Genomic DNA, 26,747 nt, shown 5'->3' with positions numbered 1-26,747 from the left:
AAACATCATGATTTTTGTTTTAAGTTCTATTTCTGGATTATTATTATTTTTTATACTTGTTGCATTTTCCTCTTTTTATTCCAGATGTTCAAAGTGGCTTACCATTCTATCTTCCTTTATTGAAATGCCATATGTAGAACCCTTAGAAGGCAGCTCAGTTAAATGAAAATAACTGGCCTAAAGGTACCAACAGGTTTTTCATTTGAGAGTCGGTAATATATGAGCTTTAAGGTGAGGACCTATGAAAAATTAAACGTCCCTCTGAGCATATCCTTGAGCGGGAACTGAACTGAACTGCACTGATTATCTCCATGATCAAAACCACTGTGGACATCTGAATTCCAAAACCCTCATTTTCCTTAATACTTCTGGATGTACTATATACAGTATATAATTAGTTTATAATTTAAGAGAGATATTGCAAATTCCAGGAAAGAATAAAGACACCTGGTGAGTCACCTTGTTTTAGGAATTAAGCAGGGGGGGGGGGAACCCCACTATCTTAAAATAACACCAACAACAATAATGATATTGATATCACTATCTTAAAGGATTTTGACTTACCAATGGAAAGGTCAAAAAGCTTATGATTTAATATGATTTTAATTGAATAAAATGACACTATTTTAACTGTATGGTTGCTAAAGTAGTGCATACAGAATAATTTTGTGGCTAAAATTTGAGGATGGTAATATATTACTTGACAAAAGATAACTTTTTGACATATTCTGTGATTAGTGTATGACTTGAAAGAAGGCACCGTCCCTTCCTGTATACAATAACAGAGTATGATTCTTAAAGCATATGCTGAAGTCTTAATTTTTGTATCAAAACTGGCTATAATTTTTAGTTTTAATAACTAAAGCTTTATCTTAGAATGTATTATGTCCTAAGTTCTTTATTGTTTTTATTCTTTATATCTCAAAAAAAATACAGGTGAGAAATGTTTAGATAACAATAATTCTAGTTTTAAATTTGTGGTTTGTAAATTTAATGTTGTAAGAACACTCCCTTTTATTATTATTATTATTATTATTATTATTAATAATAATAATAATAATGATGATAATAATTTATTAGATTTTACCTGAAATATAGTATCAGAACACTATGAAAATTCTAAATTTATATATTTATATAAGTTCTAAATTTATCTAAGTTTAATTTTACATCATGCAAATAAATGTGCCATTAGAAACAAAGCAGCAGCAGTTTCTGGTTTGGTCAATATCAATAAACAAACTGAATTTAAGTTTGTTAAAAAGCAAAAGCTAGTTAACTTCTATCATGTGCAAGCATGCCAAAGTCTTATCAGGCACCTAAGTACAGCACATGAAAGATGTAATAATTTGTGACCAAGTTGAAGATGATACCTCATCATCATACCCCCCTTCCTCTGACTGAACCACGTAAGTCCCTATATCAGGAATCGTCACTTCTACAACTTTTTGATTTGGAGCTGTTCCAATTGGGTCATTATGAGAATTCTGTAGATTAAAAAAATAAATAAAAACAAAAATCAATTTGATAATAGATTTATCAAATTATCAGATAAACTGAAATTGAAGTGAGGATGTATCAGTCTTACTCTATATTTATATGTATCCTTAATTTTTAATTATTTGTTTTTATCAGGGAATTATAAATGTATAAAATATTCTAAAAAGCCCAGAACATCCAAAAGGACACCAAAAACCGTTTGGAGAAAAGATTTAGCAAACAAGTATCGGACATATTTCATGCACATGGATTTTCAAGAGGGGTTAAATTTATTGGTTGTGGGTTTATCTCAGTTTATCTTCTTCAAAATGTTAAGAAACCAATCAGATTTTTTTACATTTTTAACTGTATTAATTTTTCTAGAGATGTTGATTATTTTTTTTCTTTCAGAGTACTCATTTAAGAATGCATACTTTAATAGTGGTGTTGGTCTTACCTGATATGTCTCTTCTCATCAGGTTGAGCCAGCATTCAGGGTGGGTGTGCTTGTCCACTCAGAATGAGGATTAAATCTGTTACTTTTTTCCAGCAGAAAGCAGACTTGATGTGGCTACCAACTGGACACAGTCAACAACATACAGGCTCCCCATCTTGAACAGGCCAAAAAAAGAGGAGACCGCCATGCAAAAAATCAATCCAAGGAAAAACAACAACAGCAACATTGCCAATCCAACAAATGAGGAGTATGCAGGCTCAGACCCTTCTAGGGTGATGCTGAATGCTGGCTCTACCTCATGAGAAGAGGTGTATCAGGTAAGACCAATACCTCTTCCCCATTGTGGGTGAAGCTAGCATTCAAGACAGGACATACAAAGCCAAAAGCTCCCTAGGTGGGCATAGTCCAAGTCTGATTCAGTGAGACTCCTCGTGGACCTTTTGCAAGACCCTATGACCAAAGGCCACATACGTTGACACGAATGTATATATTTTGTAGTTGCAAATAAACTGATAAAGGGAAGCCCAGATCGCTGCCCGTCAAACATCCGCCAAGGGTGTCTGGGTCACCCAGGCTGCTGATGCTACCACACTACTTGTAGAATAGGCCGTGATCCCCACAGCTGCAAGATAGCAGAGTGTTTGTATGCCTTAGCAATAGTTCCGTCCATCCAATGGCCAATGATCGTGGAGGACATTTTCTGATTCAAGGATTGCAGCAATAATGCCACCAGAACTGTCTCAGTCTTACGGAACCGGCATGTTCGATCAATGTAAATGCATAATGTCTGTTGGATGCCCAGCATGTACCGTATCCTAATGATAAACTGGGTTTGGACAGAAACTGGGGAGTCTCCTCAGCCCTGTGAAATGTGGAATTGACTTTGGGAATGAATGAAGGGCCAAACCGGAGAACAACCCTGTCCAAATGGAAAACACACAAGTCCTTTCAAATGGCAAGCACCAAGAGCTCGGAGATCATGCGAGCCAATGTGATCACCACCAGGAAGGTAACCTTGTAGGAGAGATACCTGAGAGTAGCCAACCACAGCGGTTCATAAGGAAGCCCATCAGGAGCTGTAATACCCTGGGAAAATCCCAGGTCAGCTACCAGTGGATAACTGGAGGGCAAAGTTTGGAAGCCCTTCGTAAAAACTGGCGAACAGAAGCAAATTCAGCCAGAACCTGGTCATAGAAAAGAACCGAAGACAGGGCTGCCACCTGTCGGCAAAGTGTGTTCAGGGAGAGTCCCATGGCCAGTTCCGCTGAAGGAATTTCAGGACCTTCAGAAGACATATCTATAAAGGCAAACATCCTTCCATTGCACATCAGGAACAGAAGGATTTCCACATTGCAGCATAGATCCTTTCAGTGGAAGGCTGGCAAGATGCGTGGATGGTGAGAATGGGGTCATAATCCTGTCACCTCACAGCACGCCACTCAACCGCCAGGCAGTCAGTTGGTACCATAGGGGATTCAAGTCTGTGAATCATGCCTTTCTTGGCCAATGAGGCACCAACAGGATCATCTCTGCCTGCTGCTCCAACTTCTTCTGGATGACATGAGGTAGGATCAGCAAGAGGGAATGCATATAGAAGACTCGACAGCCACTGTCCATGGAGTGTGCTCACCCCCTCTGCTCCCAACCAAGAGAAAAATCTCTTGAGGTGGGCATTCTCCAGGGTTGCAATCTGTGGGAGATCAAAGTGGCTTGTGGTGTTGTGGAAAAGGGATGGATGCAAATGCCACTCTGCATGGTCCACTTCTGTCCGGTTGAGTCAGTCCATTTGGGTATTGGAAATCCTGGAGATTTGGTCGACTGAAAGAGAAGGTGCCTCTCTGCTCACAGTCCCAGCTCAGTGCCTCATGGATCAGTGTCCACAAGCAAGTACCACCTTGCAGATTCACATAGGCCTTGGTGGAAGGCTTGCATCCTGGAGTCAAGGGGAATCTCAGAGGCCGGAAGAATAAAAGGCCCCTGTACAATGCCCGATTATCCACGAACAATTGGTCTCCCAACGGACAAGAAGCCACTTGGTCAGAGTCCAGGGCCCTTGAAGAGGAGCCCTTATCCTGAGAATCATGATCCATAGCCTTGCTACAGAGTCTCTTCAGGACTTTGTCCTTGTGGCGCTCCACCCTCTCCGTGGCCTCAGAGCTGTGTGCAGTGCGCGATGATACCTCCACACACTGACTGGAGGTACAAAGTTGATCCTCTTCCAGGACATGATGATTGGTCTTGTGGAGCCTATGAGTAACTGGAGAAAATGACCATCGTAAGCTGATACAAAATGGTCACTGCAACTGACAGCTGGAAAAAGGCGGGCTGAAGGGGAACCAAGTAGCCACTGGTGCTGTCCTAAAAAAAGTAACAGACTCAGTCCTCCTTCTGAGTGGACAAGGACAACTCATTCTGAATGCTGGCTCCTCCCATGATGGAAAATGAATATGCGTATAAACACAAATATGCCCACTTATCATTAATATATTGTATGTATGTAGTAACATATACTTCATATTCAGACTACGAGCAACATAGCTTTATCTCCCTCTTTCTTAACTTTATGAAATAGGAACATTAATTGTTGTTGTTCAGTCATCAATAATATGTAACCCTAAATAAATGATGCTATATCATTAGTAACAACAAACAGGCCTGCTTATTGAAATCCATATGAATATGAATATTTTTTAATGTAGGAAGATCTTCAAGGTCCCTTCCAACTCCGTCATTCTGTTATGTTCCTGTTCATTTGTATTCTATTTATTACTTCATTTTACAAACAGTTCTATTTCCAGACATTATGAACATACTTAGTATCAACAGTAAGAATAAAAACAAATTAAAGATAGTCAAATAAAACTCCATGCTGATTTTCATTTATACTTAATTACAGTAGTTAATAGTTTCTTATTTAAAACTACATATAAGCTTTTGTTAAGATACTGAATCTGGTTAAAGAATGTTACCCATATTTTCTTATTAATTTTTATCTGTCCTTATCTGTAGTTCCTGAATACCTTTCACTTCAGTACAACTTCCTCCAATACTTCTTCCTTTGAAGCACAAATTAGTTTTAAAATGAAATAATGTGAAATCGTTTTAAATATAAATTTGGTACTTTGTCGTTTAGATATTTACACCTATACATTGATATTAGTAAGAATAGCAATTCAAGAATGTAAATTTTTTTCTGTTTCTACAGTTAGACATATAAGAGTTTAATTTCAAGTGCCTCAGCATCTGTAGCAAGGTCATGCCAGTTCATTTAGTCTTTTGGATGGCTTATGTGTTCCAAAAGCACGTTATGCTCAAATTCCATTTTTTGTGGTATTTTGGCTACTTCAGAAAAATAGCCAATTACAGAGGTGATTTGATATAGCATTTTTCCATCTTATGGGAAAATAATATTTCTTTTCAATTATGCAAGGCACTTGTATGGTCTACTAATATGCTGTATCAAAAAACCTTTCTCTTTGTGCCAATTCAATACCTATAGTCAGTGCTTTTGGAAAAAAATTAATGTGGCTCATTGTTCTTGTGAAGAAACTGAGTCAGTGACATATGTGCTTTTGTGCAATCCTTCTTCTCTAACCTTGGCACAGCAGCCTCTTCTAATCAGTTACTGACTCTGAACTCAAACATTAACTCTGAGTTAATGATGACAATATTCTTTTCTGTCAGCTGACCAACTGTAAAATTGTTTCTGAATGTAACATCCAAGGATATGATTTTATTATTTCTATATATGGTTATTTCTAAACCATATCTACTTGTCTGATCTTTTCATTTGAAAATTAGTTCAGAAATAATCACTTTGAAATAAGAGACAGAAATATATTTTTGTTGCAACTTAAAATAAAACCATCACTTGTCTAAGTTGTTTTCCTGTGATCCTGAACAGTAGAAATTACTTAAAACTCATATCCAAGTAATGCAACATAATAAGACTTCATAATAAACATTAATCTCATACGTTCCCCAATTCTTTTGCCTATGTGCAAGGTCAAGAGATTTAAAACATTTGTTAAATGCATAATTCAAGCCAATTTTCACTGTCAGTGAACAGTTATTTTACTTGTTACTAAGATACTAGCAACTAATCTCATCAAGAAAATTTTGTGAAGAAAACAGTTTTTCCCTGGTACATGATAAAAGAAATCAAGAAGTAAGTAAATCCAAAGATTGCTTGTGACTTAATTAACCAGTAAAAAACTCTCTGAGCAGGCTGAAAAACAAATAGAAACTCTGCTACATACAGTGTACTAAAACAGAGCTAGTGGAATTGTTTTAATGCAATGCGTTTATTTTATGCATATGCAGAAAAATGCATATTAAGGATCTTACCATGTGCATTACAGTTTCGGGATTCTTATCTTCTTGTTCAGTAAATGCTTTTGTGATTGCTCGTATAGAGTCTTCTTTCAACTGTTTTGAGAAATCAGCTGTTGAGGGTTGTTCCAAATACTCTGGTTCTTCATGATTTTTGGGGAACAAAAAGGAAAAGTCTATTATAAATATATTATCATAGTATCTATTTGGGACTTGATTTAGCTAACAGAAAAAAGAAATATGCTGGCACATTGTAATTGAAGTATTAGCTACTATTTGGCAGAGGTAGATATAAGGCAGTATATGAAGTATACATGGAACACTCTTGTTCTTGGGCATTCATGGCACAGCAGGTTATGTTTGTCTACTGTAGAGTGATATTTTAAATTATAATATTGATAGAAGAAAAAAGCATTATAACATTGCTCTCCTTACTAACCTTGGCCAGTAGATGACATAGGCACCCTGGACATAGAGGATATTTTTTCTTGTTGCGCTTTCAAAGAAACCTGTGCATCCCATTCTTCTAACTCTTTTTCAAAACGTTTATTGTCTTCTTTAACAAAATCTCTTAAATCAGGAGGTAATGTATCCAATCCAAAAATCATATGCCCTGTGTCCTTGTTAAATTCTTCTGTAAGAGATAAAGGTATAACCTCATTTAGAAAATCAAATCTTTATGAATTCATCTATAGCTGACAGTTCAGACTTTGTAAGTTAATGGGAGACTAAAGCTTTATTTAGTCTTTTTAAAAAGAAACTTGATTATTATTTAATATTATTTTTTATTTTGTTCCATCTATACAATGGTTTGCAGGTGGGTTAGTCACCTTTTGTGAGAAGGTTCCAATACTCTTCTTATTCATCATCATCAATGCTTTGAAAACCTTTGCATTAACAATTTTTCTGCAAGAATTTTAGGCCAAAAATCAGCTGGTGTAGTTTCTAAAGTGTATGTAGCTAAGCCTACTTTAGAGAACTATATGGAAAGGGATTGAAGAAAATACAACAAACAGGGCACTTTTCTCCTGCCTTCCCCTATAGCTCACAATGTATCATACATCTACATACCTGCTTTACAGAGTTGTTTTTAATGAAAACTCTTTTACAGAGGCCTTTATTTACAATTCAGTAGTACCCAAACTGAATCACAACAAAAATTTAGACAGGCATGTTCAGATTAAACTATAGTTCCCTTGCCTCTTTAGGTCTCAAGCAATATTAAGTATTAAATTTTGATTTGTTTAGTAATACGAATACTATAATATATTAAATTATTCACATACAGGGAGCAACATATTATATATTACCTTGTATAAAAAGTGGTTCTTTATCATTGATATACATTAAACAATAAGCACTTGCATTCCTATAACCACCAAACGAGTCACGCTCAAGCTCTTCCCAAGTAGATTTTGTCACAGAAATATCATTGTACTTCATCCACCTCTGTTGATAACTGTCAAAAATATATGCCCAATAATGTCCTGCATTAGCCTGGCCTTCATGAACTAACACCGCATGTAACCGATAAGGAACCTAAATCAAATAAAATCAAGATATGATGGATCAGCAACTCTGTCATAATAAAAATACAAGAATGCTTTTGTTTTCCTGCTCATGCAAAGCTGTGCAATTACAGTCTGGCAATAACAGTGATGTTTCCACTGCAGACTTTCTAGGTAAATTTTGTTACGCTCCTGCCATACAGAGCATTGCATATACAGATTATGAATGGCTGAAACAGGCAATATAAAACACATGAATGAGGTATTAACTATATCTGATAAAAAATGCCCCATGCATTTTATTTCATCCGTCAATACCTGAAGGATTTCACAAGTATTGATCAATGTCATGTTTAAACAGGGTATTAATATCCAGTTTGTTTATGTCCCAGTTTGAAACTGTGTAAGAATTTAGTAGACTGCCTATAAGCAATATGATTCTTGGAGAATAAATGTACATTCTATACATTGGTTGGTAACTAGATTTACTACTTTCTTTATATATCGGCTTATAACTGTTTTATATCCACACAAGTTCAAATTCAAGTTATGAATGAACTAAAATAAATTACATGATTGCTACACAAACAGAAACTCATGAAAAATGGAATTGAAAAGTACATGATAAGGTCTTGGTTCTGCTTAAGATTCATATCTTAATCTCCAAAAACAGGCCTTTTACACTGTTTGTAATTGGTTTGTAAGGCATTGGTTTGTAATGCAAATGTATATGTATTTAGACTCTTATCATGTACAAAAAATACCACTAATAAATGTTATGTTATATATAAAGACTACTTACTTGCAACATTGATTTGTCAGAGTACATTAACTCAATTGTTCTCTGTATTCTAGCTATGCTTTCTTGCAAATCTAAAGTAACAGAAGAAGAAATGTCATATTCTAAAATAATTACTGTGAATTATCTAGAATTGAATTTCTATAAATTGATTGTATTGTAACTTTGGCTTGTTCAATATCAATTGGCACGAAACATTATTTTATCGCATATCTTTAACCATCCATCCATCCACTTCATCCCATTTATTCAGTGAACTCTGGAAGACACTATATGAATTTACTGTTTATTCAAATACATATTAAGGCAAATTCCAAATTTGTACCTCTAGTATCATTTTCCACCTCTTTTCTCCAACGGTGTAAACAGCCCTCTAGTACTGATAGCTCCTCTTCAGTTATGTGCCGTGGTGCTGGATGCATGGGTAGGTCTGGCGGAATCCGTGACTGTGTAAATGGTTTGTGTATAACTGATCGCTGTGCAGGTGCTGCACTCTGTGTTTCTGTAGAAGGCCCCTGTTGTTCCGCTGTACTTTATTTTTTAAGAAAGCAATGTATTTTCCAAATATTAATATTATTGAAATTATTTTAGACTATATTATATGGAAAGATATAAGTAAACCACAAAAAATATATTTAATATTTGTGTCAATGGTTCATATTTATATTTCCAGAAGACCCAAAACATGAAGAACAGTTGCTACTATTTTTATTAAAATAATAATATGTTCCTGGGATTCCTCACCCTCCTTCATTTTTCACAAAGTTTACTATTCCAGCTTTTGAAATCCTTTTGATCCCAACTATAAAAGTTATTAATTTTTACATGTTAAGAAACTCAACTATATCTTTATTATCTAAAATTGTGGAACAGTTTTATTAAATGTTTTGTAATGTAATATAAGACACTTTTTAAAGTATCATGTAATTCGAATCCATTGATGTTACCAACTGCATAAGGCTGCAAATACCACAAAAAGTTTTCAAAATCACTTTTACAAACAGGTAAGAAAATGTTTATATTACTTAAATATTTAGTACCTAATTAACTCATTCAGGAAATTTAACAAGAAATATTCAACACATCAGAGGCAGATTTACCTTGGTATTGCATGTGTTGACAGAGGACCACTAGGAATGGCACTAGTATTAAGATCCTCAATAGGAGATGTGCATACTGGCTTACTTGATGCAAACTCCAACGCATACTGTAGAACATCTACCAATGGGAATCGTTTAGGACCAGAACCGTAGCTTAAATACCTGCCAAAACATATAAAATATTGTCATTAAAAGTCTTCTAAACACTGTTGTTTTATAAACAGGATACATAACTGTGATTTCTAAGAATGGACAGTACAGGTCTACAAAAGAACACAAACAAGATAGATGCCTTTCAGTCAAGTAAAATCTTTAAGATAAGCAGCTGCCATTTAGTAGATTAAAAGATTATTTAATCAATACCTCTTGGATTATTTTAATGCCAAGAAGTATCAATTAAAATTAGCCTAAACTTATGAGAGACAATATACATAAATAACTTCTGGCAGTGAAAGCTACCTAAATATATGAAATATAATTTTTTAAAAGTCAGTAAACTAAATTCTATTATTATCTTCTACTGGAGAAGGTTCTATGTTACCTTTCTAATCGCTGTTGCAATACTGTGAGGTATTCTTTCAGTCTCTTGATTTCATCTCGTTTTATTCGTGTAATTTCTCTGTTTTTATGCATATACCTATTAGAACAAAAATAATTACGAGTCATCTGCAGCATAGTTTAGCAATGTGGGCACTTCTGCTTACTATTAGTGACATTGTTTAATTCTGGAATTTTCTACGTAATTGAAATAGGTGAAGAAATTCATGTCTGTTCTTCGTTTTCCAAATACAATATATTTTCAATTGGTCATTTTTTAAAAAAGGTTTATTGAGTATAAATAGTTTAAAAAGGGGGAAGGAAAATGGGAGGAAGGGGGAAATGGGAAGGATACACAATAAGGGAAAATCTTAAATTATACATAATGTGATGTACACCAGTATATTATAACAGCAGTTATATATACAGTGGTACCTTGTCATATGAACCCCTTGTCATACGAACTTTTCGAGATACGAACCCAGGGTTCGGATTTTTTTTGCCTCTTCTTACGAACTTTTTTCGCCTTACGAACCCACCGCCACTGGGATGCCCCGCCTCCGGACTTCCGTTGCCAGCGGAGCACCCATTTTTGCGATCCTGGGATTCCCCTGAGGCTTCCATGCATGGGAAAGCCCACCTCCTGACTTCTGCGTTTTTGTGATGGTGTAGGGAAATCCCAGGAGGGGAATCCCAGGATCACAAAAACGGGTGCTCTGCTGGCAACGGAAGTCCGGAGGTGGGGTTTCCCAGCAAGGGAAGCTTCAGCGAAATCGCACCATCGCAAAAACACAGAAGTCCAGAGGTGGGGTTTTGAGGACTTCCCTGTTTTTGCGATGGTGCGATTTTGTTGAGGCTTCCCTCGCTGGGAAACCCCACCTAGGGACTTCCGTTGCCAGCGGAGCGCCCGTTTTTGCGATCCTGGGATTCCCCTACAGCAAAAACAGGCGCTTTGGCTTGAAAAAGGGGTAAATTTTGGGCTTGCACGCATTAATCGGTTTTCCATTGATTCCTATGGGAAACATTGTTTCGTCTTATGAACTTTTTACCTTACGAACCTCCTCCCGGAACCAATTAAGTTCGTAAGATAAGGGAGTAAAAGGTAAGTATACAAATTATAAAGTGAATTAAATGATGAGAGGAGAGAAAAGAAAGAAAAAAAAAAGAAAGTATAAGGTAGAACGAGGAGGGGGGAGAGGGATTTCTGCGACATGGCAGACATTTTTGAAGTGTACGACTTTTATGGTCTAAAGGAGTGGTGAGCGTATATGGTATAAAGCCGTGTTTCCCAACCTTGGCAACTTGAAGATATTTGAACTTCAAATTGCCATGGTTGGGAAACACTGGTACAAAGTAGTAAATCGATGTAGAATTGTGGTAGTAAGTTTTAATATTTCTATAATGTAGATGTTTTAGTATTTCAAAGTAGTTTGAAGAGTTATGTTGCAAGAGGCTATGTTTACATTCAGGTCGTTTGTGGTCAGTATTTGGTCATATTCTGTTGTTAGTGTTTGTTTTCAATTGGAGCATGGTAGGCGAGCAAGGTTTCTTATTTTTTGAGAAAAATGTTAACTTTTTTTTGTTAGCCATTGATACCATTTCTCCCATACCTTGTAGAAATATGATTCCTTTTTGTTTTGGATTGCCATTGTAATTTTGAACATCTCAGCACATTCCATAATTTTTATGATGATATTTAATATAGTTGGGTTTTTTCTTGTTTCCACAGCTGGGCGTATGTAATTCTGGCTGAGGTTAATATTTGTATAATAAGATATCTATCTTCTTGTGGGATTTTTTGTCTAAAGATACTTAAGAGGAATAGTTCTGTTTTGGGTATTATATTCTTCGATATGACTTGATCCAAAAGGTTTTTGATTTCTTGCCAATTTCTTTTTGCATGTAAACAAGTCCACCATAGATTGTAGTATGTTCCAGGGTGGTTTTTACACCTTTGTTATTCTTATTTTCTCAGTGATGTCATTGTTGAAAAGTATTTTGTCAGATTGTTGGGAATAGATCACTTTGATTAGATTGACAAAGTTGTCTCCAAACTTCGAGTGAGCGATTTGACTTGTAAAATATTGCCAGTGCAGATTGTCAAGGCTTTCCATAAGTCTATAAATTTAAGGCTACCGGTTTATCGCTGTTTTTGTCGTAATATTCAAGGGTGTTAAGTATTAATCTTGTATTGGTGCCAACATTTCTTGAGGGTAGGAATCCATTTTGGTCCGGATGAATTATGGTATTTAAGATTTTTTAAAAGATGTTCTGCAATTATTGAGGTGAAAATTTTATAGCCAGTGTTGAGTAGTGAAATAGGTCTTTAATTTTTGAGGTAATTTCTATCTTTATTTTCTTTGGGGAAGAGCTTCATTGTAAATATCTAGCATTATGGGTTCCAATAGTATTATGGTGGTATTTATAAAATTCAGCGGGAATTCTGTCCGGACCTGGGATTTTATTATTTTTTTGTTTTGCAATTGCGTTTTTTAATTCTGTTATGGTAATTGTATTATTTAAAGTATGTCTGTCTTCCTCAGTTATTGGTGATGTTTCATTTTGGTTTAGGTATTTCAAGATCAGTTCCTCACTTACTATTTCAGTATCAGTTGGATTATCTGTTTCTTGTCTTTAGTATTTGATTTTAAGAGTCCAAAATTGTCGTATAGAGTCTCAATGTTTTTATCAGATTTTTGGTGTGCTAATTTGAAGGCCAACCATCGACCAGGCTTATTTGCAGATTCCAAATATGATTGTTTTGCCATTTTCAATTTATGGGAGAGTTGTTGTTGGGTTATTAAATTTATTTCATGTTTGATGGAATTTATTTCAGCTAGGGTCGCAGTATTTTTGGGTTTACTTTTGAAGAATTTTTTTCTGCGTTTTGTAACATAGTATTTAGTTTATATAATTTCTCTTGTTTTTGTTTTCTAATTTTAACCATGTAAGATATATAAATTCCTCGGATATAAGCTTTCACAATATCCCAGACAGTTTGTATGGATGTACTACCATTACAGTTAATTTGAAAAAAGGTAGGTCGGTCACATTGTATAATATTCTTAAATTGTTCTTCATTAATAGTTGTCTGGTTCATAGACCATCTTTGTAATTTTTTGTTATTTGGGTCTCTAAGTATTAACAATAGAGGGTTATGATCTGCCCAAGAGCTGGTTAGTATTTGGATATCTGTTATTTCATTTATAATTTGTGAGTTGGACCAAGCCATATCTATACGTGACCAAGATTTGTGTGGAAAGGAAATCAGGATAGTGTAGTCTCCATATATCTTTTAAGGCGAATTCATGTGCTAATTGGTCAAAGGTGTTTGGAAGTTGTTTTCTTGGATTGTGTTTAGTACTGACTTTGTAATCTTTTGTTTTGTCTGCTATAGAATTAAAATCACCCATTATGATGAAAGTTGATAGGTTCAGTTCTAATATTTTTTCATGTAAATTCGCAAAGAATGTGGATTGTTTTATGGAGGGAGCATATATTCCTATTATTGTAGTTTTTTTCTGTCCTATAGTTATCTGAACAATTAGTGTTTGGCCATTTCGGCATAAATAAGTTTCAGAGTGAATTTCGGTTTAGCATATATGGCTATTCCTTTTTTAAAAATTGGTGTTGATGAAATAAAGTGTTCTCCAAGATTGGTAGAATATAATATAGTAATGTCGTTTTTACAAATATGAGTCTCTTGCAAACATATTATGTCATAGTTGTGGTTGGCTAATTTGTAAAAGATTTTCTTCCTCTTGTTATTTGAATTTAGTCCATTTATGTTAGTCAAAAATATTTTAATCCCATTTTGTCGAGAATTAGTATGTGAGTTATCTTGTCTTCTCCTTCCTCACCTTGGTTTTTGCTCTTGTAATTGGGCCATGTCTTCAATAGTCATCAAGAGTTTGTTTAAATTCAGGTTCTTTGTCAAAGAAATATCTTCTGAACTGAGTTCTTCTGTACTGGTATTGTCTATGCTATCGTCTTCTTTTGTATATCAGGCTTGAGTACTTGATCGTAAAAGTCTTTTGCATCATCTGGTAATTATTGATGAGTGTCACCAGCATGTCCTCAGGAGTCAGCCACCTAAAAGGAATTCTGTTCTTGTTTAGTTTGTTGGCTAACGTTTGGTACGGTTTTTGTTTGTCTCTTACTCGTCTGGGGATTTGGCGAAGCACAGTGATCTCCCTGCCTTTATAGGATGCTACATTTTATTTATTTATTATTTATTTATTACTTAGATTTGTATGCCGCCCCTCTCCGAAGACTCCTACATATTTTCCTTCGACATGTTGTATACCTCATCTCTAATTGTCCTTCTAATGAATCAAATATGGACTTCTCTCGAGAGTCTATGACATCTTGCATAGCTTGTAGAGATTCAGTATATTTCATCAGTTTGTTGGATCATTTCTTGAGGTGATTTGCCAGTTATGTTTGCAAGTATTTCCGCTATTGTTTGTGGTAGGTCTTGTTCATCAGATTCTGTTACATTCTGAAATTGTAAAAAGAACGCTGATTTTTCTAGTTCCAAATTATTTCTTCCAAGTTTTTATTCAGTCCTCCCTTCCGTGAATTGTTGACGTGTTTCCATCCTTTCATTTATCTCCTCAATCTTCTTTATTTTTTTATCATTATGTGTGAGGATTCCATGGACGTCTTCCATTCGTTCGTCTAACTTTTCTATCCGCTCGTCCAAATGGCCTATGTGATCTTCTATTTTTTTTATGTCTTCTTTCATCACTCCTGTCAAGGCTTTATATTTCCCATCAAGGCTTCATAATTACGGTCAATCGACTCCTGCATTCTGGTCATCATATCAAATAATGAAGTTAATGTGATGGTTGATGATGGTTGAGCGGGTTGCGAAGATGTTTTTTCGTTAGAGGTCATTTCCGTTGAACGCTGCGTGGAGGGTGTTGATGGTTGTGGAATGGTCTTCTTCCAGGTCTTTGTTAATGTAGTTTGGTTTGAAGAGGGTATTTTAAATATGTTCCAAATGGAATCTAATTTACTCATACACCCTTTAAGTAAGGGATTTAGGATTGTATAATTCACTTAGTAGTAGGTTTTAGTGATGGGTGAAGTATCCCAGCGGCCGATTAGGTCCCACAGAGTTGGCCTTCTCTGGGTCCCATCGACTAAACAATGTCGTCTGGGGAAGAGCCTTCCCTGTGGTGCCCCCGGCCCTCTGGAATTAACTCCCCCCGGAGATTTGAATTGCCCCCCCTTCCCCTCTTCTGCAAGATGTTAAAGACTCACCTATGCCGCCAGGCATGGGGGGATTAACTCTCACCTCTCTTCTGACTATAGCACTTAAGAATGGTATGACTGTGTCGCATTGATTGTTTTTAATATTAACGGGTTTTAATTCTACTTTTATTAATTGGATTTGTATTATTGTTTACTGTATTTATTGTTGTTGTGAGCCGCCCCAAGCCTTTGGAGAGGGGTGGCATACAAATCTAATAAATTAAATTAAATTAAATTTAAGAATTGATAGGTTAGAAAAAAAGAGTTTGCATGCAATAAATAGATATCAAGTGAAATCAAATGGAAATGTATATAGGTATCAATCAAAGTATCAAAATATCAGAGTATACATCAAAGTATATCAATCAATCCAGAAATTTAAAGTCAATTACTAAAACATACCTACGTTGTAATAAATAAATATATGTAAATATACAATTAATAAAAGTCTCACACTCAGGGTAAATCTACTCAGGTAAATCTACTCAGGGTAAATAACTACAACTACAGTTGTAGTTATAAATCAATCTATCTAAGTATCAAAATATCAGTATTTCATTCAATTTATTGTATCACCCGGTATAATATGTAAATCAATTAATCAATGAATAAGTATACAATTAATTAATCTCACCAATGCTTAATCAACAATTTATATATTTACTATTTACTGTTTATCTATATAAATTTTATTTCATAAGATAGATTTATCAAATTGTAAGAGTGAGGAAAAAACAGAGAAAGAGAAAGGATTTTAAAAATGAAAGTGGTAGAAGGAACTTTTTAGTATCATGTAAGAGATGAGCAAAAGAGGAGGTTCCCCATTAAGTTCCCCATTATATACTTATGGGCGCAACGTCACAACTGGAAGTCCTGGTCAATTATTATTTTAATTTTTATAGATACATACATCAACAGATGGCCCTTACATGTTCAAAATTGAAATATATCTTAAATCATAAGGCAACTGCTTTATAACAGCTTTTTAAAGGTATGGCAAAGAGATGGCAAACTAATAGAAAAATTCATGTTTATGTACTGTTTCACCTTTATCCCGATTCAAAGCTTTTATTTCCAGGGTCATGTCCAATATATTTATGTATAGAATTATTAATAATACAATATTGGATAATAGGGCTCCTTAAGTCAGATAGCAATCAACGTGCTACTGAGGAAGAGTTAGTCATGCTTAGATGGATAAATTTAAAGCTTTCAGAAGGTCGCCAGGTAGGAAAAGAAAACTGAAAACTGCAAAGCAGAAATGTAGGAAGAATGAAAATGGGAAAATGCAGTAGAAAGGTGAATGAAACAACTATAAACTGGTATTTTAGGCAATAGTGAAAGGAAATTGATTGATCAGAAGTTTCAATTTTTCAGAATGAAAGACTATTTCATGGTATTTATTACTAGGGACTTAAAAATACAATGAAGGAATGTGTTACTTTTATAGTTAGGAAGTGTATAGCAAGATTCTGTGGACAACTCTTTAATGTAATGATCATTCCAGTTTATACTCCAATTACAGATGCAGATGTAGCAGAGAAGCGTTATGACCAAGTTCACTTTGACATCAGGAGACAATGCAAGAAATATGTGTTGCTTGTGACTGAAGAATGAAATGCCAAAATTGGAAATATTAAAAGGGGAAAAGAATGGAATAAAATAGGAATAAGATGAAAGGGACCTTGGGGTGTTCTAGTCCAGCTCCCTGCTCAAACAGAAGAACCTACACCAATTTAGATAATGACTGTCTAGACTCTTCTTAAAACCATAAATGAATGACGTATGAAACTGAAATGAAATGAAACAGGAGAAGAAGTTATCAATTCAATGCCACCTCAATAATTTTTTCAGTTAATGCTATCTTAAAACATCCAACTGAAGAGATCAGTTGTAGCATCAAAGCATCAGCTATAGCAGTGTTTCCCAACCTTTTTTCAGCCGCGGCACATTATTCATATTTTCAAAATCCTGGGGAACACTGAACGGTGGGGGGGGGGGGGCGGCTAAAGAAATGTTTGGACAAAAAAAAATCTTCCTCCCTTTTGCTCTATTTCTCCCTCCCTCTTTCTCTTCCTTTCTTGCCTTCTTTCTCTCTCCATCCCTTTCTTTCTTCCTCTCTTTTTTGCTCTCTTTCTCTCTCCCTCCTTCCCTCCCTCTATGTCTTTCTCCCTTGCTCTCTCTCTCTTTCTGTCTCTCTTGCTATCTCTCTCTTGCTTTTCTCTCTCTCTCTTGCTCTCTCTCTTTCACTGTCTCTTGCTATCTCTCTCTTTCTCTCTCTCTGCCTCTCTTGCTATCTTCTCTTTCTTTCTCTCTTGCTATCTTTCTTTCTCTCTGTCTCTGTCTCTCTTTGTCTCTCTCTCTCTCTCTCTTGCTTTCTCTCTCTCTCCCTTTCTCTGAAGCTCTCCTTTTTCCCGCCTTCCTTCTTTGGGGCCCAGCAGGAGAGCGCCGGCAACAGCGGCATCGGGCTGTAGCCAGGGGACAGTTGCGAGTGGGAGCTCCAGGTCAGAGGTACCGGCAACAGCAGTGCCCCGCCCAGCTGGAGCTTCCCTAGGAGCTTCGCGGCACACCTGACCGTGTCTCGCGGCACACTAGTGTGCCGCGGCACATTGGTTGGGAAACGCTGAGCTATAGCATCAAAGACATTGATGCTGTCAAAGACAAGTGCTGGCTACAGAACAAGGAACAAATTGCTCAAGTTTTAAGCTAAGCTAAAGAAAAAGAAAGCCAGACTATTTCCACAAATACCCATCATTGTAAAAGAAAACATCAGGATCACTTCAAAGTCCAGAACCTCACTGATAAAGAAGCAGAAGAATTATGGGATGAACTTAAGTAATTAAGAATGAATGTGAAACAACAATGTCAAAAATGAAGAAAGAGAAGAAAACAAGCTGAATATCAGAACAGCAGAAATCTCAGAAAGAAAGTATTTAGGAAAACTGTTAGAAAAGACAAGAAGTAACATTACAGCAATATCAATATAGATACTGAAGAGAGAAATATGCAAGGAAAAACAAGGAATGCATTTCAAATATCATAAATAAAGATATCTGAACTCAGAAGAAATTCCAACCGTAAATAGATATGCTAAAGGATGTGAATTCACAGATAATTCTCTATTTAGAAGAGGTCAATTTACATTCCAATACCAAAAAAGAAGACTGAATAAAATATGCAAATTATTGTATAATATGCTTAATTTCACATGCTAATAAAATTATGGTTAGGATCATCCAATATAGTTTAGATACCTACATGGAAAAGAGATGCCAGATGTTCAATCTAATTTTTGTCATAAGAATGGGGATGAAATGGAAAATATATTTTGTCACAATGCTATATTAAATTGTAGAAACTAAAAGATTATTAGATTATTATTCCCTGAATTAAACATCCCAAATTATATTACCCTATCAAGTTCTATAATGAGCTGTACCTGTCCAGGTATAAAACTGGAGGGAATTCTAATTTGTTGTGTATCTTTTCTGGCCTTCCCAAAGCTTGATTGAATTCAAATCTTGAAAGCTCAAAGGTCAAGACCGGAGGTAGTTCAGTAAACCAGTGCTGGCAAAAAACAGAAGAAAAAAATGTATATTAATCAGATCATTTTTTTAAAAAAAGTAACTGTCAACTTAATATATATTTCTACATTTTGCATCATAGATTGATACAATCGAATCTTACTCAAATTGGTACCCTTAGATGTGCTGGACTATAACTGTCATAGAAACATAAGACGATTGAAGGCAAAAAAACCCTTCATGGTCCATCTAGCATGGCCTTATACTATTTCCGGTATTTTATCTTAAGATGGATATATGTTTATTCCAGGCATGTTTAAATTCAGTTACTGTGGATTTACCAACCACATGTGCTGGAAGTTTGTTCCAAGCATCTACTACTCTTTCAGTAAAGTAATATTTTCTGCTTCCAATCGTCCCCCCAACTAACCTCAGATTGTGCCCCCTTGTTCTTGTGTTCACTTTCCTATTAAAAACACTGAACCTTATTTAACCCTTTAACATATTTAAATGTTTTTATCATGTCCCGCCTTTCCCTTCTGTCCTCCAGACTATACAGATTGAGTTCATTAAGTCTTTTCTGATAAGTCTTTTCTGATAAGTTTTATGCTTAAGACCTTCCACCATTTTGTAGCCCGTCTTTGGACCCGTTCAATTTTATCAATATCTTTATCCTCAAGATATCTTTATCCTCAAGATCCGTCACCCTCAAACAATATATTCAAGCTATCCATGGTACTGGCAGATTTTTTTAAAAGTGGGGGAAATGATTTATATGCTTTCAAATAATGCTTCTACTGTTAATAAGGTCCAGAACTTTAAAAAATGGCAGTCAATTAAATATATGTTTGAACAATATTATTCAGGACATTTATATAAAGTATGTTGAAACTACAATTATATTAAAGATTGAAATGTTAGCATACATTATTTAACTTCCACAATTTTCTGAAATTAAAACCTGTTTTTAGGTTTCCATATGCTAAACTTTCATGTTAAATATTATCACAGAGACTATACAAACATAGTGTGGTATCCGTACCTACATTAATATTCTTTTCAATTTGGTTTTATTAAAAAAAACTGTATTTTGTCCAAGGTAATAATTGGTATTTCTGCATCTATTTTTATGTCATGAGCAACAGATATGTTTGTTTATTCATTCCCTATTGATGGTTCTATGAATTGATACTATGCAATCTGACATGTTCAAAGTTAAAAATTGATTAAAGTGCTACAATAACACGTTAAAATTGGAAACAGCACTCTATACTTTTTTTCCTTTTTTTAGACATATATTTAATCTAATTTACTGACCTTGGAACATTATATCAAAATGTGTCAGATGCATACAAATTTCAATTTTGCAGTGTCTGCTTTTCTAGATAATGAACAGATCTGTTCTCTTTATTCCAACTCACTAGGCTGAATTTTGGATGGAGTAATTGCACTGAGAAACTCTTTAGTAAAGGTGTTGTCCTAGAACCTTAGAGAAGACCAGGACAAAAGAAATGGGAACAATGTTAACTACAAAGAAAGCCCAATAGTTGTGGAGAAATTTTTAGATACATTTCAGAAACTAATTCCTACTCAAAAAGTAACGTTAATAAATTTATGCACATATTTCCTTTAAGTAGATAAGTTATAAAATAGCCCCTAAAGTAAACTTAATCTGTCATTTAAAAATGAACATTTCTATTCATTCTAGTTGAAAGATCCAAAACATTGGTCTGGGATATTTCAGATAGGAGGCGTTTCCATATCTGTGCAGACATGAAATTTTTCTTCAAGGTATGACTGCCAATTTGTTAAGGCAAAAATCTATGGTTTAAGTTTCTAACATGTTTCATATATTACAAATATATCACATATAAAGTATGAATCCATCATCTACCAAACAAAAATATTTGATCAACTTTTAAAACCAACCATACACAACCATACTTGAACAACCTGGATTTTTTATTCTGGTTCTAGTAACAACCCTGTCCTGAAGATACCACTCTAAGAAACTTATCTACATAAACAATGAAGAACAAGAAAACATTCTAACATTGGAGACATTCCTAGAATTCCTAGAATATCAGTATCTATACATATTATTGTCATCTCTCAAATTTGGTGTCCTTTTGTTTTTTACTATTCTTGTTCTACATAACTAAAAATAAAATGTGGCACCTAATTTCTTTTTAACTAGACTACCATGTGGTAATTGTTGAATATAATTTTTAATAAACATCTGTTTTCCATATAATTCCTAAAATTAGACAAAGAGGAGCAATTAAACAAATGTGTAAAATCATACTTAGAAAAATGATCCTAATGATCCTAATGTTCATACAAAGATATACATGTGTATATATATTTCTCAATAAATGAATGAACAATGCTTTAGTTGAATAAATATCAGGATTAAAAATTCAAACGGGTTCACAAAATTTTAAGCATCACTGTAAATATATAGGTCAACAATTTGAAGGACATTGAAATTTATTCTAAACAAGATTTTGTCAAATTTTGAGCCCAAGTGGTGCAGCAGGTAGAGTGCAGCACTGCAGGCCACTAAAGCTGACTGTAGATCTGCAGGTCAGCGGTTCAAATCTCATCACCGGCTCAAGGTTGACTCAGCCTTCCATCCTTCCAAGGTTGGTAAAATGAGGACCTGGATTGTGGGGCAATATGCTGGCTCTGTTAAAAAGTGCTATTGCTAACATGTTGTAAGCCACCCTGAGTCTAAGGAGAAGGGCGGCATTAAAAAAAACACACCAACCAACCAAATAAATAAATAAATCTAATCCCATTAATATATTGAAATTCTAATACATTAATGCAGGGGTCCCCAAACTTTTTACACAGGGGGCCAGTTCACTGTCCGTCGGACTGTTGGAGGGCCGGACTATAAAAAAAACCCTATGAGCAAATCCCTATGCACACTGCACATACCTTATCTTAAAGTAAAAAACAAAATGGGAATGTACCATTTAGAGGGGGGGAAGAAGTCTGAAATTCATATATGTTTATGTTTTGTTTTTAATTTTCTGTTGTTAACATCTGATTAGCTATAAGAGGTTTTCTTGGCTTATACAAAAATGTATAAAGAAAGAAGGAAGCACTTTGGCACAATGGTTAATAAGTTAGAAAAATAATTGGTGGTGTACTTTTTGAAGGAACATTAAGGAGGGAATTTAATTTAGAAAATGAATGTAACTGGATGGCAAAATTAGAAAAAAATCTTTTGCAACTTTTTTGATGATTGATATTAGTTACTAACAAAATACCGCATTTTATTCATGGAAAATTAGATGGCACACTGTATTGTTTGAATGTATGTTAAGAGAAAAAAGTCCTTCCTTCCTCTGTCCCTCCATTTCTCCTTCTTTCCTTCCTTCTTTCCTTCCTTCCTCTTCCTTCTTTCCCTCCTTCATTCCTCTCCACTTTTCTTTCCCTCCCTCTCTTTCCCTTTTCTTTCTTTCTTGCCCTCTTTTCCCTGTGCTCCTGTCAATCACCGGCGGGCCGGATAAATGGCCTCAGCGGGCCGCATGCGGCCCACGGGCCGTAGTTTGGGGACCACTGCATTAATGTATTGAAGATTTCCTTGCTTCTTTAATATAGTGAAAGCTGTTAAAATGCTAGATTTTAAAATGTAAAAAAATAAGACTACGATAAATAATCACCTTTAATGTAACATACAAGGTATATAATTCAATTGAAAAACAAATCATAATCTTTTTTGGGGGAAATAACACTAAAAAAACCTTATAATAATGTGGTTGCTTAAATATGCACACTCTCTTTCAAATAGGAAAGTGGCTGTTTTCAGAGTTAATCAACTGAAGGGGAGATGACTAAGCTGAGCTCAAGGGAGATTCTAAACACATCATCACACTCAAGTTCCTTCACCCTCCACAAGAAATCAAAGTTCAGCCACCTTGAATTCTGTTGACTTACATAAAGTCAGGTTGCTTTGACTATTAGTGGTTCAGATTCTTGTAGAAATTATTAGCATGTATTAAATCTATATTAATTTCCTGATTTCTTGCATATTCAAATTGATGTTTCTAAGTGACTGTGATCAAGTTTATTTAAAATTCAGGTGCTTCTAGGAGAATTTTTCTGACATTTACTGAGTTGTCTTTACAGCAAAAAGATCTGCAAAGAGCTTATAAAACATCCAAGGAATCTCATTGTTGAAAGGATATCAGGAGAAGAATACATAAAATTTCCCTGGCATTGGATATACCATAGAATACACTGAAGACAGTTACCAACATGTAGAAAAAAATATGGTACAACAGTGACATTATCAAGAACAAGATGTCCCTCCAAAATTCATGAAAGAAATAGGAATGCTAGACGAGGAGGCTGTTAAGAGGCCTACGGCAATATTAAAGGAGCTGTAGCAATTTCTGATTGTTGCACATATAACAACAATCTCCCATATTTTTCATATGGGGTAGGATGGCAAGATGGAAGCCTTTTCTTACAAAGAAAACCATCCAAGCCCGGCCAAATTTTGCAAAACCTACATCACATCTGACAAAAGTATGTGCAAAATCTATTACGGTCTGGATGAGATCAAGGTTGAACTTTATGATCATTAACTCCAAAAAGTATGTTTACTGCAAAAGCAACACTGCACACATCACCAAAAGTACACCATATCCACAGTGGTGATAGCAGCATTCTGTTTTGGGGCTTCTGTTCTTCAAGCTGAAACTAGAGTTTTAGTCAAGGTAGAGAAAATTGAACAGTTGCAAATATTATTTTGACATAAAACTTTCAGGCCTTTGCTAAAATGTTGAAGATGAAAAGGAATTTCCTCTTTCAACATGACAACAACCCAAAACAAATCTCCAAATCAACAAAAGAATGGCTTCCCCAGAAGTAGAAGATTAAAGTTTTGGAATGGCCCAGCCAGAGCCCAGACATGAATCCAATTGAAAATCTGTGAGGTGACCTGAAAAGCGGATCATGGGAGATCTTCTTGCAATTTTTCTCCTTAAAAGTTTCAGTTTGTTTTTCAACTGAATTTTACAGTTCATATGTTAAATTTTATTCTTGAAAATATTATTTTGCTCACTTCATGATTGTTCAAAGAAACACTATGCATAACCATTTTAAGCAAAAAATCTCGTTTTTCATTAAATAAGTTACAAAAAATATTTTAGAAACCCTAACAAATACAAGTCTCTCTTTTTTGGCTGTTGGGAAGAACAAATGTGGAACAATGAGAGGGTGTATTCAGATATAGGTCAAATGAAGCCATACCACACTTAAGCTTTAAATATGCTGTGTAAAAGGAATTAGGTTTAATGAACCTGAACAAGGCCAACACTGAACTAGATAAGATAGCTTGAAGCCATGGCTTGAACTAAATATTGCTAAGTGATATGGAAAACTTTCTAAAGAGCTGCGGACTGAATAGAACATTATTTGTTGTTCTGGCGTGTCTCAACCGTCCGTAATTACAGGGTAATTAGTCCACACACCACAAGATAAAAGGAAAACCCAAAGGTTTTTATAAACAGAAAAACAGAAAAGCTCCCTTTTTAAATGTCAAAGGGATTTTCTGGTACACACAAGGCACAGGTTAAATGCAGTCCAACTGCTCATCCAATAACTGGGAAATTGAGTCCAATTCTAAAGTCCAGAGAGTCGACACACACAATCCTGAACCGCAAAAACCACGATCTTGATGAAAAAATGAATCAGATAAACTGCCATGAGGCTAAAACACCAGGCTGCACTTTTATCTGTAGCACTAATTATAGCAGCCCCACCCAACCACAGGTGGCCTCATTTTCTCTTGTAATAATCCTTCAGTTGTTGTCTCCTATGCATCACTCTACGCATGCGTGGATGTGTCATTAATTCTTGTTCAGAATCCAGGGATGATACAGATGACTGATCTCCTCTTGGGCTGTCTGCCAAACTCCCCTCTTCCCTGTCACTCATGCTTCCTTGGTCAGAGGAGACTTCGTCGGCAGATTCTACTGGGAGCAAAAGAGGCCTGTGGCATGTGGATGTCTCCCCCACATCCACCTCCACATTCCTTGGGGCAGGAGCTGGGCCAGAGCTAACCACAACAATTATTATATAAAGTTTTCACTAGGCTTTTTTCCTCAAGTCAGCTGTGACTTATATACAACCAGTGTTTATGGTATGGTATAATAGATCACAAAGATATTATACACTCTGAGAAACTACTTTAAATTGTTATATAACTACTTTGAGACAATATATATATACAGCTATGTTAGTTCAGCAATTGAATGTGGATAAACAAGATTTATATTAACAGAACACTGATACATAAATGAATTTTTAACATGTAAATTTACACTAATATATCTTGCTTTATGAATGTATTATTTCTACTTCTAATGTGGAAGTAAAATATGTAAATAATATGAATTATTTCTGCTTCTTTTTGATTTTTTAAAATTTTAATATATGCCATAATAAAACTAATCACTCTTAAAAATAGTTTTAAACTCTCTAAGAATGTAAAAATGAAGTTGTTTTGAGAACCAAGAATAGAATATTTTGAGTAGATTAACTTATTTGGTTACCGATAAAGAAGAGGCAGTAATCTCCATTAAGCAAATCCCATTAAGAACAGAAAAGAATTGGCTTAAGAATCCTCAAATACCAGTTTTAATTAGAAGAAAAGTGATGCAATGAAGAGATAATGGGAATCCAAACAATAAAACTACCAATAAAATTAGGAATGACAAGAAACAGGTTGCTATCCTAGTCTCCCTTAATTTTAAAAATTCAGCAAAAACATGTGATACATACAGAACATAGTTTGTTGGCTATGAATAAATTAACTGCCTTGAAATGGCCCTGGGTTGGGCCTAGAGGCTAAAAGGAGCTGTGACGTTCCTTCAATATACCAGGGTGATCCAACAGAAAAAAACATATATAACCCCTCCCTGGTACAAAGCTGAAGGGATCAGATCCTGTGGCCTAGAGGTTAATTCTCTGCCTTATAAGGCAGAAGCCCCAGGATTAAATCCCAGTAAGGGTATGGCTAGCTGATGAGGCAATAACAAGGCCAAAATAGCGCTATCCTAGTCTCCCTTAATTTTAAAAATTCAGCAAAAATGTGTGATACATACATATATGTATATATATGAGAGAGATAGAGTGGAAGGAATATATATATTCCTTTATGCTTAAATATTTGTAACTTTTAAGTACGTGTATGTAAGTGCAAGTTGGATTTAGTGGTTAAAGACATCAGATTAGATATCAGGACTTGCCCTTAGGAATAAACTGAGTGACTGGCCCAGTTGCATTTCCCTACATATGTTCACGTTGGGATGCAAAAAATAAAATGTTTAGTACTTTAAATTTGGTATCATATAAATTAATCTGCTACTGATTATATTTTGATTAGTTCATCATTTATTTGAATTTAATCATTAAAATTATACAATTGTTATACAACTGTTTCATCTGATTTATTATTTTGATAGTATATTATAAATTGTATGGTTAGTTTTATATCATGATTTCAGGATTTCTCTGATGTCAATAGTATGCTTGTGGTTCAAATATTGTTTTTATTTGTGTGTGTGTGTGTGTCTGAAATTTTGATTCTCCGATCCCCTATTGGGTTACTGGAACAACTGAGGATAAAGTAGATAAAAAATCCTGCTTCCACATTTCAGACATAGACTTACATTCTTAAAACAGAAATTTCAGAATTGGTTGAGATCCAAATAAACATAAAGTACATGAAGT

At 35.0% G+C, this 26,747-nt stretch overlaps 1 protein-coding gene across 3 annotated transcripts in view; it reads right to left on the bottom strand.

Moving 5' to 3' along the window:
* Window positions 1-26,747, bottom strand: part of USP25 (ubiquitin specific peptidase 25) — a 76,560-nt gene that overhangs the window by 11,465 nt on the left and 38,348 nt on the right. For 2 of the 3 annotated variants that reach the window (XM_070750270.1, XM_070750271.1), the window contains exons 11-18: window positions 18,911-19,038; window positions 10,217-10,312; window positions 9,676-9,837; window positions 8,901-9,106; window positions 8,579-8,649; window positions 7,579-7,807; window positions 6,708-6,902; window positions 6,284-6,411 (exon numbers count right to left, since the gene is read on the bottom strand). In XM_070750270.1, coding sequence (XP_070606371.1) covers window positions 6,284-6,411; window positions 6,708-6,902; window positions 7,579-7,807; window positions 8,579-8,649; window positions 8,901-9,106; window positions 9,676-9,837; window positions 10,217-10,312; window positions 18,911-19,038 — 1,215 coding nt within the window. Of the gene's footprint in view, window positions 1-1,373; window positions 1,488-6,283; window positions 6,412-6,707; window positions 6,903-7,578; window positions 7,808-8,578; window positions 8,650-8,900; window positions 9,107-9,675; window positions 9,838-10,216; window positions 10,313-18,910; window positions 19,039-26,747 lie in introns of all 3 variants that reach the window. The other variant, XM_070750272.1, reaches the window with a different exon arrangement.

This window comes from Erythrolamprus reginae, chromosome 4 (genome assembly GCF_031021105.1).
Source record: "Erythrolamprus reginae isolate rEryReg1 chromosome 4, rEryReg1.hap1, whole genome shotgun sequence".
Taxonomy (NCBI): Eukaryota; Metazoa; Chordata; class Lepidosauria; order Squamata; family Dipsadidae; genus Erythrolamprus; species Erythrolamprus reginae.
Note: the sequence above shows the minus strand (reverse complement) of the source record. Positions and strands in the feature narration are given on the sequence as shown.